The sequence below is a fragment of the Stigmatopora argus genome, chromosome 3, assembly GCF_051989625.1.
Source record: "Stigmatopora argus isolate UIUO_Sarg chromosome 3, RoL_Sarg_1.0, whole genome shotgun sequence".
Classification (NCBI taxonomy): Eukaryota; Metazoa; Chordata; class Actinopteri; order Syngnathiformes; family Syngnathidae; genus Stigmatopora; species Stigmatopora argus.
In genome coordinates, this window is record NC_135389.1 from 15,902,423 (window position 1) to 15,920,923 (window position 18,501).

General features: G+C 41.0%; 1 protein-coding gene across 7 annotated transcripts in view; it reads right to left on the minus strand.

Annotated features, from left to right (window-relative positions):
* The window catches only part of LOC144071193 (multiple C2 and transmembrane domain-containing protein 2-like), a 40,386-nt gene that overhangs the window by 8,014 nt on the left and 13,871 nt on the right, over window positions 1-18,501 (minus strand). For 6 of the 7 annotated variants that reach the window (XR_013299576.1, XR_013299578.1, XR_013299577.1 and 3 more), the window contains 5 exons: window positions 18,190-18,309; window positions 6,761-6,880; window positions 5,331-5,372; window positions 1,072-1,181; window positions 867-976 (listed from right to left, as the gene is read on the minus strand). Coding sequence is in view for 3 of the 7 variants with exons in the window: in XM_077596077.1 (XP_077452203.1) it covers window positions 867-976; window positions 1,072-1,181; window positions 5,331-5,372; window positions 6,761-6,880; window positions 18,190-18,309 (502 nt within the window). In the remaining 4 variants the exon portion in view is untranslated. The remainder of the gene's footprint in view (window positions 1-866; window positions 977-1,071; window positions 1,182-5,330; window positions 5,373-6,760; window positions 6,881-18,189; window positions 18,310-18,501) is intronic. The other variant, XM_077596078.1, reaches the window with a different exon arrangement.

Sequence of the window (18,501 nt, forward strand, 5' to 3'; positions counted from 1 at the left end):
TTAACAGGCGAGCAGAGCAGAGTCTCCGTCTGCGTGTTTTTGTTTGATAAGATAGGATTTTGGTATTGATTGCGTGGAAGCCTGCGTGGAAATAGAGCGGCTGTGGGCTGGCGAGCTGGTGAAGGAAAGCCCGTGGAGGGCAAAGCATCTCCCTGACCACAGAGATGACGGTTTGCGCTGTATAGCCACAGAAGATAATGAGAGGCCTTCAGACTGCCCAAGGACATGCTGTGTTATATACGGCTCAGCCGCACTTCTTTGTGTTCCCTCAGAACCTGGGGCTTTTGCCTACACTGGGCTCTACCATCACAGCCCACATGGAGCCCAGCTCACCTCTGCAGATGTCTGATCTTGTTGCATGTGCAGAGGTGTATGGTAGAGATCAGGAAACCACTTCACTTCAGTAGAGGCAGGTGATATCATATAAATCCGTTGTTTTTTTTAAAAAACTGCATATATAGTACTTAGGGTGACCAGAGTGGTGGTGGTGGACTTTCAGCTACCCTTCAAGAAAGTAGGCATACTAAATCAATTTCCAATATCCCTGTTATACCTTTTTTTGTGAACAAGATATTCTGTCATCCTAGTGTCAATTTAAAAGTGGCTGCTTTTGAAAAACGTTTCATTTTAGATAGTGTTCCACATGGCACTTTGGTATGCTCTTTTATAATGGAGAAGAACTTTGGACCACTGAATAAACATTTTGGCGAGACTGTTTTTAAAAATATAGATATGAGAATGTACTGCATATGAACCATTAAGTCACTAGCGTCTGTAATGGACCTGCCCCTCTGCTGATCAACAGCTTGGCTTCTACTAAAGTCATTTTTCATCATGCTCTTGCACACAAGCATAAATCTACTCACCCCATATGAGCACTATGTAGCGCAGCGGGATCAAATATAAAAGCAACGTGGCTGTAAAGAGTACCAGGCCGGCCAGACATGACATGAATGGAACAGACCAGTTAAATAAGCTGCAAAGGAAGAATTTCACTTAATACAATCAAAAGTCACCAAAAATAGTTGCTACAAATGAATACAAATATGGAACAATAATGAATGTATTTACTTCTTTGTCCGTTCTCCCATGTTTGCGAGTTCCTCCAAAATGTTCTGGACAGTCAGCACAACTTCTTGAACCATATGTATTTTGTCCATCAAACCCTTTTTGCCAGATTCCTAACAACAACAAAAAATGCTCTCATGATATTAACTGTTGTGTTACGTGGCTGCTTGGACAAAGGCTAAAACATGTTATTATGTGTGGTTTGTCCACTGAATGGACATAATGAACAAATATTTTAAAAAAATATTATTAATAAAAATTTAAAAAAATATAAATAAAAAATACATGTATACTGAATATATATATATATATATATATATATATATATATATATATATATATATATATATATATACTGAAAAAAATAAGTGAACACGTGCAATGTATGAGGGAGAAGGAGATGGAGGGTTTGTCTTTTTGATCTCATCAAGGCTCAGAATAAGGACCTGTGTGAAGCCTTACAGAGGGAGAGGAGTGTACTGAGATAACACCGCCTAAAGAGGACTGAAAAGGCTCACATCAAAAGGAGGAAATAATGACAGGAATGATGACAAAGACGAAGAAGGAGGGCGGGTGCCGCAGAGGCTGGCGGATGTCTGCCGTATATGTTTATGATAGCAGACAACTACATTGACGTGGGCCAGGCGGGACGCCACTATCATGGTTGGCCGAGGCCGCCCATGGGAACGCGGCATCTGCAAACAGGGAGAAATCTGAGAGATTCCCCGCTGTCAAGCCCACAGGAAGAGAGCCATTCCCACACTAGCACATCCTCCCCACCGGTCGTCGGATCTTGGCTCGGCACTGGAAGCTCGCCACCGGCCAAAAAAGGCAAAAGTATTGCAAAAATGCTCTGGTTAAAAGGAACATCTCACGCTCTCTTCAAGTGGACTATCAATGTTTGTAGTACTTGGGATTTCAGTTGGGCACAGAACGCACTTTTGAGTTGTGCAGAGTACCGAAACCACTCGGGCGAAGCCCCGGGTATCGCCTGCGGATACATTCCAGACAGCTTTGCAGTAATTGAAAAACATTTTGGTGACCGATTTACCCTTTCATCAATAGTTAAACACACCTTGCATAGGCAAAAGTTGAAGGTATATATTTTGCACTTTTGTGAACATAATGTAAATAAACAAGCATGTCAACCAAACGATTATGTGTGGCCTTTGTCTGAACAAAATCTGTCGGTGACTGCAGCTCTTGCATAAATGTGCTTGTTGTTGTTTTTTTCACATTATTGTGACTATCCTTTTCCACATGTGAGGGTAATATATGGCCACTTGTTATAATTATTGTTCTTCATTATTCAATTATTCACTGGGCCTACTTTACAGCCATCAATAGTACTCAAGAATACAGTAATATGGCGTATTTCCTGTAAAGATAAATACCTTATGAGAATATCTCTCTAGTCTCTTTGAACAGCTCTTCAGCCCCTTCAATAGCAGAATCTAACACTCTGGGATATTGCTGCTAGTTCTATGCACCTTGTTTGTTTGCTTTTTTTGTCGTTTCTTTTTTTTAATACCGCCTGTCATTTGCGATATATTGTCTCGTACGATTTGCTACTATGACTGGTAAATTGACATACTGATAAGTAAAGCATTTGTCATCTGCATCATGAAACATTGACTTGTTACAGTGGCCCATATATGTTTTAATATATTTAATAGACTGTGTAATAAGAAAAAAAATCTGAATACAACAAATGCAAGCAGGAATGAAGAATAAAAGCGTTGACTTTCATACGTGAAAGAAAGAAAACCGATAAAGAGATGCCCTCTGAAGTATAAATAAATAGGCTGCGCTCTGAAGATTATCATTATTCATTTCCTTTATGAAAAAAAATGAAATCCTCCATCTCCTTGCTGCCAAGACATACTTTCCATTTTCTTCTCCCTTCAAATGTCAATAAAACAATTTGAAATGGACTGCACAAATCCTAACTGTGTACTGATTAGAAAAAGCTGCTAAAAGCACATTTTCCTCTCATTTCAACGCATTATAAGCTTGTAATAATGAAGAACCAATTTGATCCCTTGATCAAAAGCAAACAATCCCCAAAATTTTGGGCAAAGCTCATTTAGACCCTATTTAATTAGAATAGGCGGTGCCAAGCGAACATGATTCCCACTAATGATGAAGAAGGACTGGAGGAAATAAAAATACTCATGCTGAAAAGTATATGTACCAGAACCAGCATAGCTATTATTTGACTGCACTATACCAATCAAATCCCGGGAGATACTGGCAGTGAATGAGCGCTCTCAGAATTTCCAATCAAAATAATCATTATGAGTTGAGGAAATACAAATACAAGTAGCTTAGTACTTAATTTATAATAAGCATACGGTCTGAGACATAACCCCTAAAGCCCAGTTTAGTGAACCAGGTATGCGTGCTGTTTGACTTCCTTCTGAGCGCGAGTGGAGCCTCGAACCAGCGTCCAGAATGCTTTTGCTTCCCCTGTTGGGATCTATTGGATAACTATAGACTGATTTTGCTTCTCGTGTTTCTTTGTGTTACCAAATAAAGGGTCCATGTGCACAATTGATACCTAGGGGCAAAATGTAGTCACTTTACGCACATGCAATTTGTAAGCTGTTTCGTACCCCCCTGAGGACAGATTTGTTCACAGGCCGAGGATCTGTTGTGTATTATCCTGTTGTACGGCCGCGTCGCCTTTCGTCTCTCTTTAACGTCATGCCTTCGGGTTCCCTAGTTCGCATATTTTCCTCCTCAAGGGGGAAAAGAGGGAATATAAAACATATTTTAGGTGGTAATCGCAACCTCCTTATGGGAAGGCGGTGGGGGATTCATTTGTGTGTTGGCTAAGAGGCTTTGGAGCTGTCAAACTTAAACCTGATCACTCTTTAACCCCAAATATTTTAAAGGCAGACTTTGATCGGAGGTGTAAAGCGACACGGGCTTGATCTCGCCAAGCGATATCACGCACGAGTGACAGCGTGGACCACAACATCACTCTCAAATAAGTCACATTAAATTAAAGCTGACAGCTTAAAACAAACATGGGCTGCTGCTTAATTAGCAAATGAAAGGAGATATTTCATTTTTTCCTTTTGCATTGTGCAAAAGGGCTTAAGAAAACTCATTGAAAGAGGAAAGAAAATCTGAGAGCTTTATGATGAGTGAAACGCTCATACCAACGTTTCTTCAACTAAACTACATAGTCCTTGATCATAAGCGAAGGTTCAAGGTGAAGACAAATGTAATAAATATCGTGTGAAGCTTCGCTATTACGATAATTGCACTGTGTCGGTCCTGTCACATAGCTATAAAAACTATTTTAGTGGTGTTTTCTGGTAACTTTTGTGTACGTGCGTGTGTGCAGACATATCAGGCGAGTTTCATCATCCTAGCAGACAGGACGTGCTGGTGTATATGTTTTTTCCCTCTTTGCTCTCTTCTAGCCTGCGGTCTTCACAGCAGAATATATTGAGCGCATTATGGATATGAATGCCGGGCCTAGACATGCAGCACAAGGGTCAACGCTCGCAGGCTTTGCGCTAGGTCTGCACTTCATTGCCATGAAGCAATAATGCACATTCCCGTTAACTGTCCCTTCCCAACGCCGAATGGGGGGTGGGGTGGGGTTGGCTATGTGGTTGAGTGTAATTGAATATGTTGTTTTGTGGCATGGGGGAGATGTCTAATTTTTTAGGCTCCTTAAGCATTTCCGGTTGTTTTAGTTTTCCTCCACACCAATAAAGATGCTTTATGCTTTTTTTCTCACCATATGAACAAGTAGAAGTGGCTCGTAAGCCCTTTGGGCAAAAACACATCTATTTTGGGAGTAAATATCATCCTTTCCTATTCCATTTGGACACTAATGACACAAGTCATCTAATTCAATTCACAAAATAGGCTTTGCGAGCCTGGAAAATGTGAATGTGTGTTTTGTGGAAAGGGTTATATGACCCTTTTGGATCTATTGAAAAGACTCTGAACCACACAAGTTATGCATTATAATGTAACTTATAGAGGCTATGCGGGAAAAAGTTTTCTTGCGCAGTAGTTCATATTGTGAATAGGCAGCATGGTGTACTAGTGATAAATTCTGTATAGTGTTTCAATCGGTTTCCTCTTGTTTCCTGACACATTTTTGTTCCCAAGGAAGTGTTTGAGCATGACTGAACTAAAGAAATAAAAAAATAACAATAAATCACATAAATGGTAGACTGCCACTAACAATCATACACCTAGCAATCGACCCTGTTTCACAATTACAAGATAAATACCTTCTCATCATCCTCTTCGTCCTCACCAATGTTCACGTTCACCTGGGAGAAAATAAAAGGGCAGAGAGAAATTCAAGCGAATGTGGCATTTGTAGGAAGTAGGCATCTTTAACAAACACCTCGTAATGAAATTTCCTTTGAGTAAATTCACCCCTATGGGGAGCGGCTTGTTTCCATAGAGACAGCATCATGAGGTGACCTCACACAAAAGGAAAAGGTGAAAGAGAGCCTTCTTCATGCGTGCACTGTCACACTGAAGCAATCTCATTTCTCCGCAATGCAAGCACACAAAAAAACAGGGGGTGAAAAAAAACACATTCAATTTGGATGTTGTTGCCGATATCACTTTATATCAAGTCATCCCTGACCCTGCTATGACATTGCCTGAGAACAGAGCTTTTGTCATTGCCAGCCGAGGGTACGTGAGGGTCTTTGCAACTGGATGTGGAGGGTGAGCCCAAGCTTTAACATTGCCCAGAGACGCAACCTTTGCCGGCACCCACAAACACTGTCTTTGCTAAGGGGGCATCACTTTTGGGAGGACGTGTGAGCAGGCCAGGCTTCGGGCGTGGGAGGTAGTTGGAAGTGTGAACAGCATTAACCTTCAAAAGCTCATGCAGGGCAAACATCAAGCGCATAACAGACAGATAATAGACAGGGTAAAAATCACCAGCTCAACCTTTAAAAGGATAAGAGGCAGAAAATAGATGGATTTATTTTCAGAGATTTATTTGCATGTTTGTGTTCAAAGGCTCTCCAAATGACACACTTTTTGGCTATTTTTACTCAAAACACTTGTGCATGCGCATTAGCCATGCATGCATAAATCATATTTTGTTTCTTCATGTTTGTCATAAAAAAGTGTTGTATGCAGAAGTGAGCAAAATGTCTCGTGTATTCTTCATTTAGTTTCGGTTTGGACATTGTCCAAAACTCCCACTTATCAACCATGGTCTGTTTTTCGGCAGTATGTTTTTGTAGTTCATCCACCTTTTTCCTGTAATTGGCTGGTAAAGTGTTCATCTGACATCTAAAATTATAAAACCATCAATGGCAAAGAATAAAACTGTTTGAAATGGCTTCTGCTGTGTTTAACTAAAACGTTAATGGACACATTTTTAGATGTTTAATACTTTCTTATTGTGCTTTCTCTCCCTATGTAGACTCTCACGGACACCCCGAGGGCTTAATTTGAACTTCTTGCACTCCATTTTTCTGTGTTGAATGACCAACTTCCCACACACGATACTTTTCCGACCAAAAGTTTGACAATAATTCAACTAAATTACGTCAAACTACCCACTTTTCCAATTGTACTCCACTAAAAATGGCTCAATTACAAGTAGACTTGTAAAAGGCAAACCATGTAACCTTTAGTATCTTTACTTTATAATGTTACTTATGCAAACTGCAATGTGAATTTCACTCACCAACTCTTGGTTTGAGTTGCTGTTTCTGCCACGGAGGTGAAAGTAGTTCCAGCCAATGAGGAGGAGAAGGAAGAGCGGGAGCATGAAGAGCTCACAATGCCATACTGTCACGACGAAGATCTGAGTAGACGAGACAGGAAAGATTAAATATATAAAAAAAACTCATCATGGGCAAGCAACCTCAAAATCCTCACGAGGCCGTACTGGAAACCAAATCGAAAATTGATTTAAGCGCATTGAAAATCCCCCCGAAAGAAGTTAGAAACTGTAAAGCCTTTTGAGAGTTTGGAAACAGATTATGTCTGAAAATTCAAGCGACAACTTTTTAATACGTTCAAATCCTATTTATACACACGGCGATAGCGCTGCATCGGCAAAGAGCCTCTTGCTGAACAGAAAGTATGACAGATAGCCGCAGTATGCCGTCTTTTTCAACCAGCGCGTCAAATCCTCTTAGAATCAGAGACGGCTAGGAGCTCTGACGAGGCACATATGGCAACCGGTGGAGCATTTGCAGCGTTTACCCCCTCAGGGGCGATGAGACTGACCCCTGGTAGAAATGAGGCAGATCATGCTGAATGGCTAATTCCTTATAATTCTGCAAAGGAGTGGCGCACGAAATACAACCACATTTCACAGCGGAGTGCTAATTGGATGGTTGCTTTTAAAGCCACTTAGTGACAGTCTAATGAGTCTGCCTACAACTATAATGATTGGGAACGTGTGATAAAGATTTCACCAGCTGGTTGACAGGAAGAAGGTGAAAAGAAATTCCCAAGTGTTTAATTGGAGTTTATATAAGCAAGACTACGCTCTGATGTATTTGTTTTAATTCACAACTACCGTGTTATGAGTCAGGCAAAACATCAGGAAGAAAATTGTGGATTTGTACAAGGGTGGTTCATTCTTGGATTAAATTTCCAGATGACTCAGGTGACTCAGGTTCATCTGTTCAAACAAGCAAGTATATGCAAGTATAAATGCCATATCAAGCTATCATAACGTCTAGCAAGGTGAACATGCTATCAATCCAAGAACAAAAGTAAAATGTCAGGTGAAGATGCTGACTGAAGGTTCAAGTGTATTATTCCTCAAGGGGAAAAGTAAGTCATTAATCCGAATTCCAAAGGAAACACTAAGAATTCCTATCTCAGTTTGCAAATGCACACAACTAAATTAAAGCATTCGGCCGTAATGAGCACCAATACGTGCTAAAAAAAAGTTTGTAAGACGAAGAACAAAATCTCAACTTTCAAATAACAAGCCATTATGTGTCTGACTTGTTTTGCTATGGAAAGGACTGATGTAATTGACAGCAGAAACGAGCCATTTGGTAATGCTGAAGCAGCACCTTAAGACTTGAGCCAGGAAATTAAAGCTTGAGAGCTCTATGTAATGGACAATAACTGGCCTACAGCTTGCAAATCATGAATTAAAAAAGAAACAGTCACACCCACATCTACAGTTAAGGACATTTTTCAATCTAAATTTGAGGTTTTGGGCATTTAAAAATCAATACAGTACATAGATAAAAAGCAACAACAAGTTTGTCTCAACTTAAAAAGAGTGAAAACGTGCCCATCATTGTCAATTAGGAGTACAACATATTTCAAAACAGTTTTTTTGTTTCAGGCAATGATTGCTAGACCCTGTACCGATGCAATGCTAGCGCCTCAAAACTAGATGATAACAAGAGGCTCGAAAGAGCTGCAGGCTGCTTGGAGAGTGAACAATATGCTGCGTTATGGCCCGAGACAGGACGCGAAACACGGCGAGGGCGAGAAAGAGCTCGGGGCCTCGGTGTTGTGGGGCCCTGCAAACAACAGACTGCTTGTGTCACAGTAACCATGCGCAATGCGTGGACACGTCGGTTTCCGGGGGCCAATCTACCTTGTGCCGCACCAGGAAACAGGGAACAGTGAGTAATGCAGACAAACGCCCCCGAGCCGCTTCACTGCACCACTTAGCATCCTTCGACTGCACAGTAGGTGAGTTGAGACAACTACAGTGAGAGCCTGCTTTTCGCAGGGGGATAGGGTCAACGTTCTACAGCAAGGAATGAAACTAGTCAGTCATTGTCACAGTTTCAACGTTTTATAAGCATTTTGTTGATTGGTGTGTTGATTACTCTTGTCTTTTAGGTATTCTTGCAGTCTTTTGTCATCATATCGAATCTTTTAAACTGACACCAAATACTACTTTCCTATTATTTAGGTCTTTATGTGGCATTTTAGGGCTCCAAAACAAAAAAATTCCCAAATCAGGGCAGGAGGACTACTGTACTACGTACAAGGTTCACAAATGGGTAATATGCTGCTGTTGTTTTTATAATAGCTCATTTGCATTACAGAAACAAACTAGCACAGGAGGGGGGTTCAAGATTGTTTTTCATATTTTTTTAAAAAGGTAAACAATGAATATGCATGGGGCCTCTGTTATGAAGAACCTGCGTCATATGTTGTCACCTCCGTTCCCGTCAGACACATCCTGTGCTATGCCCACACAAGGAATTCAGTTGGTTTGTTGCGAGGTAGCTTGTCATATCCCCAACATATCCTGATAATGATATGTACAATAATAATAATAACAAACAAAGGAAAAGGAGGAGAAAGAAGAGGGAAAAAAGTGACACAAGCCCAGCAGGAACGTTGCACCTCTTTGCCCTCGCCTGGCAAAAGCTGCTGCATTAACCACTAAAAGTCTAATTGCTCGGCCTCCGTCTACCCGCACGAGTCAACAGAGTGAGCCAATTCATTTCTGCCCGAAGGGGGAGAGAATCTGTCACAGGTATTCATAATCGCCCACTAATGCAAATTTCTGCTCGCCACGTTCCAGCTCAGCAGACAAGATAAAAGCCTACAGGAAGACAATGCCTGGTGTCGGGAGGAAAGTGAGCGCCTAAATGAGGGTATAAACCAAAACTGTCAAACATACCTCCTCCATTCCTCCCTTACCGATATGTTCTGCCATTACAAGCCTTATTTAGGATGAAAAGTAAAACATCTAGGTGGGGAAAAAACCCTTCACTCAGGTGCTGTCCTCGTCAAGTATCCCAAAGTAATGAGCAGAGTCAGGGGTGTACTCCCCCCATCCCCTCACCGATGTCTCCTTACATCCTCCAGAGTCAGTTAGAAAAGAGACGGGCCTAATTCCCTCCAGCTAAGTGGCTTGTGTTTTATTAGCAAGCAGCTGAGTGATTAAAGGACATGTTGGCAAAGTGCAACTGTAAATCTGTATAAAAATAATCTGCGTTTTAATTGCCAAAGGCGAGGGAAGGCACTTTTCCCCTCCGTGCTTACCTTCCTTTCCTTATATGGACAAATTCCACACAGAGCGAGATCTTGAGCTTTGAAAATATGGCAAATGTAAAAAAAAATATTGTCATAAATCCCTGCCTGTGTATTTAAACCCCATGTTTGTGTGCGTCGGCGTGGAAGTGAGTAATTTTAGTGATTACAAATTGCTTATCTGATTATTAAATCCATACCTTAGTATGAGAAGTATAATTCCAATTATTTTGCTTTACTTTTTTGTCCTTTATCTAGAAATAAAATATGACCTTTAAGCATGTGACAATTTGACCACCCCAGGCCTGACAAATGACTTTTTTAGTGAACAAGTTTCAGCTTTTAGTATTAGTTACGGAGGAGCACTACTGCCATTTAGCTGAAAAATAGCTGCATGAATGCAGGCGGGGGGCCAAGCCAGAGGGGGAAAAATGCATTAAGAAAACTATTAGCAAGTAAAATACTATGTTTTGTGTGTATAATGGAGATTCACCTGTATGCACTGGGAAAAGAGGGCAAGCTTGGGTAGAGCAAATCTCCTAGTGGGGTTAAGAACAGTCTGACAGAGTTGTTTTATAGCGCCATTAATATGATCCTGCTAAATGTACCGAGCAGACAATCCACCCCCACCCCGTCCATTGCGGCCCCACAAAATTGGGCGCTTAATAATAAAACACTCGGCGATTAAAAGTGTGAATAAAACAGCTTACAGCCGAGCAAGTATGGGTGTTCCAGTGCCACCCGTGCTCTCCCAGGAGGGGATACAAGATCAACAAAAGGGACAAAGAAATACTGCAAAAGTGTTTCTGACATTCTGTATATTGATTAACAAGAAGAAGAGGCAGTGGGGTAGTGACAAGTTTTGCTACGCTAGCCAAGTGAGTGGCAGGCGGAACAGCAGACTGGCAAATGCTTCCTTTTAAAAGCCAAACTCCATAATGCTTGGTGAATCCCTTCTATTCATGGTGTATTAGTTACAAATGCATGTACATGTTTGCCTTTATGTGGAAAACTTATTCTTGACTGTCTGCAAAAGAAAAGCTAAATTAAATTGAAATGTAAATTTGTAAGCAGTATGTGATGCAATAAGAGGGCACCAAACCCTGGGAAAAATGGAAAGTAGAACCGTTAATGGAGGTGGCTAAAAGACTGTTCAAATTTGCAATGTATACAATTTAGGGTTACCTTTCAGTAAAAAAAAAAATAATAAATAAAAATTAATTATATATATAGAAAAATTGAAAATGTTAAATTTAAGCTTTTTGAAAAATCAGTTATGATTGCAGTAACTAATAAATAAAACATTAAAACATTTAGATTTAATTAAAAATTAAGACTTGAATCAAATGATGATTTTACTCTGTTAAAATCAATTCTTTATTGTGTCATGGATTAAGTTGATGTAAAAAAAATCAGAAGAATCAAAAATCCCAAGCTCGTCGGTAGACTTGAAACTGAGAACTGATTGCCAAAGAATCTCGGGCAGGCAGCTGTAAATGCAGACCAATGAGACATGTAATGTCTATTGAAGCCAGTGCGGGGACAGACTTTCAGGGGAGGGGGTGAGGGAGGGGTGTCGGCAGGCGGGCGAAGAAAGCGCAGATAAGCTTTCTCTTCGGAGTAGGCAGCAAGCGTGTGGGCAGCCATGGCGCTCTGAGCAAATTATTGCTGAATAAATATTTCACATACGCTCAGCTCAAGTTGTAACGACTGAGGAGGAGGGAGAGGAAGAAGGAAAGGAAACATAGTAGATATCCTCTTGGTAAGAGGATAAAGTGGCTAGGTAGTCAGTTGTACTTGGAGACTGATTACATTTTCAAGTGATGAATGGACTTGTGTAACTCAAGATTGGCACTCTGCAAATTGCTAACATCAGTTCTTGGAACTAAATTTTTAAAAGATGTTTGGCACTGCAGAGCCGCAACCATTACACTATTACGCCGCTGCATAACTCGCTTCCTCGCCCTGTCCTGTCCTGTTTGTTACTGCCCTTTCTTCACAAGGAGGATTACTGTCTTCCTCTTCCACATATACGTACATACCATCATTTTTCAGGTAAAACCTACATTTCTGTTGGTAAAAATCACAACTTGAGCAAAGGAGAGTATGATGATTGAATTTATGCTCAATCCAACATCAACTAAGGGAAGTGGTGAATTCAAACACAGAGTAAGGTACAAGGACATGGAAAAGTAATATACTCTACAGTACTAGAGCTGACACAGTACTTTGCATTGTATCATCGTGAGCATGTTTATATTGATGTATAATACGTATTGACAAATTGTATTCTCTCGGCACAATGTGAATTGCCTTTTTGGAACATTTTCAACTTATCTAAATCAGCATAACCTTACGGCAACGTGGATATTTCCCCGACCAAATATAAAACTCTCCTGTAGTGCAGCAACTGTCTGGCATGAAAAAGGCACACCGATTCTTTGCATTGCACGACTGACTGAGAAAAAAACCCAAAATTTAGCCATGATCTGTCATTGTCATTTAGTTCAGGGCAATTAAAAATAAACCAATTTGTCCCTCTAGCAGAGAGATGATAAGAAAATGCTCGTAAGGACGTCTGCACAGTATCTCTATCAACAAGCAAAACATTAGCATGTACTCCCAAGAGCCTGATGTGGACTTCAACCCAACCCCCCTTGCCCTCCCTGCCTGCCTGTCTGAGACATGCCAGGGCCACAGCAGCACCAGTGCAAAGGGGGCCGGTCAGTGGGGGCCCTGTAAAGCCTGTCAGCGGCGGCAACGCTGACCCTGCACTCGGGCGCTGGCCACTAGTGTTTAATCCGTGTCGGGTGCGTTAACACTGAGCGACCTCCTGGGTGACAGATCTGCCATGTGAGCCTTCTCCCCCTACCCAAAGGGTGGGGGTCGGGGGATGGCATGGACTTCGCTGTCAGCTCCACTCACACATACGTTAACACACCAGGGCATAGAGCCCCCTCCCTCCCTTCCCACACTGAGGCGAGGGGTAGGTCAGCGCAAGTGCCTGGGGTGAGATGTGTACTGTTGCAAGTAAGGAGGTGAGTAAATCATTAAAATACGACACAGGCAGTGGGGTTAAACACAGAGCATTCCTCTGTGAGAAAGGACTTGTGATGAACATTTGAAAAAAAATACAAGTATAAGAGAGATGCATTCACTTAACTTTCTGTCTAAAAACATAATGACTCTTTCTCACATGATTAGCAAAATTGTGTTATTAATGATTATATGAATTTTAGAGTATACAAGGCTTCAAAAAGGTCCAATCCAGCCAAGTGGAATGGGTGCAAGGGAGGCTCCAAGTGCCCATTTCACTGTGCAGATCCCCCTGGTGAAATTTATCTAGTCTCCCCAATACGTTTGCTTGTACTTCCTCATATCAAGTGAAGTGCAACATTCTACTGAGCAAACCATTCTCGTCTGGTAGTGCAGATTTACTAGTGCACAGAACACACCAATATTTAAGGGAATGTAAAGAAGCATTATTATTGGTACAAAGAAGTAGATGGACATTCATGCCTATGACTTATACAAAATGCCATTTTTACCCTGTGCAGAATACAATTCAATGAAAATGATTCAAACTTGTTATAATGTTTTGATTGGCAAAATATTAGACAACAGCTTCAGTGAAACTCATTTTTCTATGCACTGTTTACCAAAACATTCACACATTTTTATGTACTAAATGTACATGGTGTGGGGAAAACAGCACTTGAACTCTGAAAAGCTACGATTTGAGTTTGTGGGGTAATCAATCAGATTATAGTCATTGCTCTTGAGAAATATTTAGATTAGTAATTAGTGAGTTCTTATCTATTCTGCTGACAAGTGAGCTCAGTTTTCGGGCATTCAATAGGTCTGAAACTTGTGTGGATCAGACTGTGCTACAGAAAACGTAAAACAGTGAATTCAGTTCATTAATTAATTTGCTGTCACTGGCAGTAATGCACATATGTAATTAATGTACTCATTAGGTATAAACCTCATCATTATTGAATCTACTGATGCAAAATGTCAGGAAGAAAAAAAATAGTTAGCAGGAGGTGGTGCAGATATGTGGTATATCAAGACTGATTTTATATAATGAATTTAAAAAGCCACAAGATAAATATGAGTACTCGTCATCTAAAGAGCCATAACAGAGAAAACTTGGTCCTATGAAGATAGCAATGTTTCAAGGTTGTGTATGGCATTCATTGAATCTCTCACACACACAGACACGCACAGTTATCGTGAAATTGTTTTACATCGGCATGTGCTGAAGGTATTAGTTATAAATTGCAAAATTTTAGAGCCCAATCAGCACAAATTTCATCAGTTGAATAACACTTCACCGTCACTGCCGGCGTGGTTTTTGTTCCAACTAGACACGTTCCCACCACACAGGCTGTGAGAACTCCCACAGCTCAGGGGGAGCTGGAGTGCGTAACCCCTTTGGGAATGAAAAGCGGCACTCCTTTTGAGGCCTCCAAATTTTTTTTGTCACCCCCCTACCCCAAAAAGGGAGAGAAAGCAGACGCAAAGCAGAAACAAGGAGACGATTAACAGCCGAGCCAAGCCAGTGGACTCCCAAAGCCTCCACTTTTCAGGGACGGGTGTTGACAAGAACAATTACCACTGAGTTTGATTGCATCTTTGATGTGGGGTGTTCTGGTTAATGGCCACTGCTGCCAAGGGTTACACAGGTGGTCAACCTGAGTACTCCGGCAGGTCTGAACTGAAGCCTGCTCTTGCCACAAATGGTGTAAAAGTAAGAAAAAAACAATACGTACTTGGGTAAAGTACAGAGACCTGAAAAAGTACCGTCAGTAAATATATGTGCTTGGTTAATTCTCACTACTGTCAGCTGTGGCTGTCAAGTGTATTTACGAGTGAGCAGCATCAAACGTTCATCAAATGCCATCTTTACAGTGTTTGATGTGATCCAATCAGCATTTCACAGGCCGTCAAAAATGCGTCTGGCAGGGTCAAAATGAAAACCCACTCGAGCAATATACAGATTTTCTGAGCAGCGCTCAAGTTGAAATATTAATTCTCCTTAAATACTTTAAGCGGTTCTAATGACAGCAATGCTCTGAATCAGCTTTCAAGTGCAAATGATCCCTTTTTTCTTTAACTCTGAATCAAAAGTTAAACTTCTGAAGACGATTAATTTGCCTGGATAATACGTGCTAATTTAAGATTTTTCTTGCAACCCATATTTTGCACTTGCAAAATGTCGTTTCTTACAACTAACTTGTTCCCCAGGAAAAAGGCTTCTGTTTGGGGGGACGTATGTCAGAGGGGCCTTATTCACTGTCTCTAGCAGTGCAATAGCGCCATCTAGAGGCCACATACTTTCCCAAAGTAAAGAACTCTGATTGACCCTTCTTGGAGGATGGATGTATTTGGCTCTGCGTCTTACCAGGAAAAGAACATCTAAGGAAGGTTATTTAGTTGGATTCTTACCGCCACGTTTGCTCACTGTTGTCAAACTTTTGAAAAACTCCAATGTGAGGCTCATTATAGTAGCAAAAACACGCTGAAAAGGGATGTATCAATTTTGGAGGGGTATTTGCGTCACCTTGTAAAAATCTTTAGGACCCTCCTTTCTTTTCCTTTACAGCATATGAGAACTTACCATTTTTACCTCATTAGTGGGACTCTTATTACGCAAAAACTGCAGCAGCGGTAAAATAAATTCAGTATAAGTAACACATATTGACAGCTTCAAGCTTTCAAAAGTACGGGAGGAAATCAATTCTCAATACGAAGCAACGGAAAAAAACAATGGTATATTTTGTTCAGAAATAGCACATACAGTCCTTTGTATTGGACCTCCAGCATAACATAAGCATTACAGATGCCACACCTTTTATGACATTTACTACAGTGCCACTCTACATTATCATTTGGTGGACTGTATCATAAGTTACACTAAGATAGCTATTCAGTCCAATTTACAGGACTAATTTGTATAATAATCATTTGCAAAACATACATATGAAACAATCAAGAGAAAAACAGCAAGTATGACTGAAACTGAGAGTGCCTTTTATTCCTAACATTATCATTTTTTGCTCCTACAAAGCGACCAACCGGCATTATCTTTTTCTCATCCTTTTTGCATACCAGCAGTGATCAGTCAAGCAATAATTTGAACACCTTATACACACCACACACCAACGAGGTACTTCATAATGCATACATGCATCTACATAAACAGGATAAAAATGGAAGCTCCACGCTGCGCTGAGGTCAGAAAACTGGCCTGTGGGACTGAGTGGTATAATGGCTAAGTATTTCTGGTAAAGCACTAGGCGAAGAACATCCCCACGGTCCCAGCAGAGGCCGCGGCGGCAGTAATGCATTACAGGATGTATGCGGTGTAAAAATGCTCACACCGGTCTGCCCGACTTGATAAATAATGTATTGTGTAATGTATATTAAAGGGCCAGCGCAAACTGCAATGTTTCCTACCGGCGTACCCTCAGCAGCAAACACTAGTGGTATAATTATGCACATCGCAACGCCAAGCAGAGGCCATCTGTCAATGTCGGTATCGGTTACCTTATTACCACTGCCTAAAGATATAAAGATAGGAGTGGGAGCTGCTTTCATTAGAGCACACGGCCGTACTACAACATGGAGGGCTCCGAACGCTAACCTAATTGCCGATGATGACTGGGAGGAGGGGTTGCTGTACAGAGGATGGCCTTAGTGTGGGCAGGGGCAAGGCACACCGAGGCCTAATCATTAACCTTTTGAGCCGGGATGCTTATTTTCACATAGATGTTGGTGAATGATGGCTAAAGGAATCTGATTTAATCCAACTCTGAATGTGCTTTGAATATATTTCATCTTCATAGTCACATATTAATGCTTAACTCATTTTCTACCCTTGACTGTGATGTCAATACAAATCCTTTTGGACTTGATGGGCTAGCAGAAAATGATCAATGGCAGCCAATGTAGATAAAGAAAACATTTAATTTATTAAAATACCCTGAGAGTTAAGAATTACAATACATATTTTACACTGATATACAGGCCAAACCAAGGCTCAAGTTCTGGAATCAATGTCAAGTGTGGCTTTTGCCAAGAACTCAGATGTTGAACATTCAAGTTGCTTCAATTGATGAGCCCCAAATACTCGCAGTACGTTGTTATATGCTTTATGTTGTGTGGTTTTACAGTCTTTTGAAAAATACCACACATTAAAATGTCAGGAACACATTCTTTTTTTTATGTGGCCATGTCTATGTGTGGACTCTCAAATTCTAACAATCTTTACCTGCCTCACAAAATTTGAAGTCAGTTGATTTAAGTTATATTTTCATAAACCTTTACTGCATATTGCAACACCTTAGAGATGTCTTTCTGACACCTCACCTGTTAGCCTGTGTATGTACTATATCTAATGGCAAAGATTTCCTCCTTCCCAGACAACCATGCCTCCCACTCCACTTCTTATACAAGTGCCCGCATCGTTGCCTACCTTCCTATGCATTCCCCAGCCTGTCTGTGCATCTTGCCAAACGAGGCTCAGATATGTAGGCCCACAGCCTAAGGGCGAATCAGTGTGAAGGACTTAACGGGATACAGCAGGTGCGAGTTGCACGTCATCGAGAGACGACGCTGACGGAAGGAAAGGTGGTAAAAGGCTAGTTCTTCACTTCATGGGCCTTGTGTGACCGCCTACTCACCCTGACAAGTGTGCACACTTAATCATGACATTACAGTGTGCCGCTCTGAAGGGGATTCTGGGAGGCGATTTGAGATTATTTTATTTTAGGACCTCAGATCACGTCGCCTCATTAAAAACAGCTAAACACAGACGTTCAAGATGCAGGTTCACATCTCAGAGGCAGGCCATCCCTCCTCCACGTGATCCCTCGGGCTGAGAGGCTTTGCTCACAAGTCAAACGCGAGATCGCACCAAACTTTTCCAATAAAGGCTACAGAATTGAAGAAATGATTCAAGCGGTGCTTGATTGAAGGATATAGCGCATACACGTGGGACCAAAACAGAAGCAAACATTTTGTTTCGTGAGGGAGAAAAGGACAAGTGGGGGGAAAATCGTTAAATCTCCTCAACAGGGTAAAAACATCTCACTTCTAAGCTCAAAGGCAATTCATTACCGTGAGGCAAATGCTTACCAGAAAGGCTATGAGGCTCCGTAGCGTGTTCTCCCACTGAAAACAGCTCTTAACATACTGTAATGTGAACAGAACAGCTGTGCTGATTTTCCGAACCCGATAGATATTGTTGGCAAGAACCTTGATTGAGAAGAATTACAACAGAAAATTGGTTAGTCTCATTGGATATACGTAGGAGACGTGATAAAGCTACTATTTCTAAAAATGAAAAAGAGGGTTTATCACAGGTGGGCAGAACTTTCTTTCAACACATTTACTTTAGAAAGTGGCAGCCTAACCTTAGATTTTATAAATTGTACAACAAATTCTACC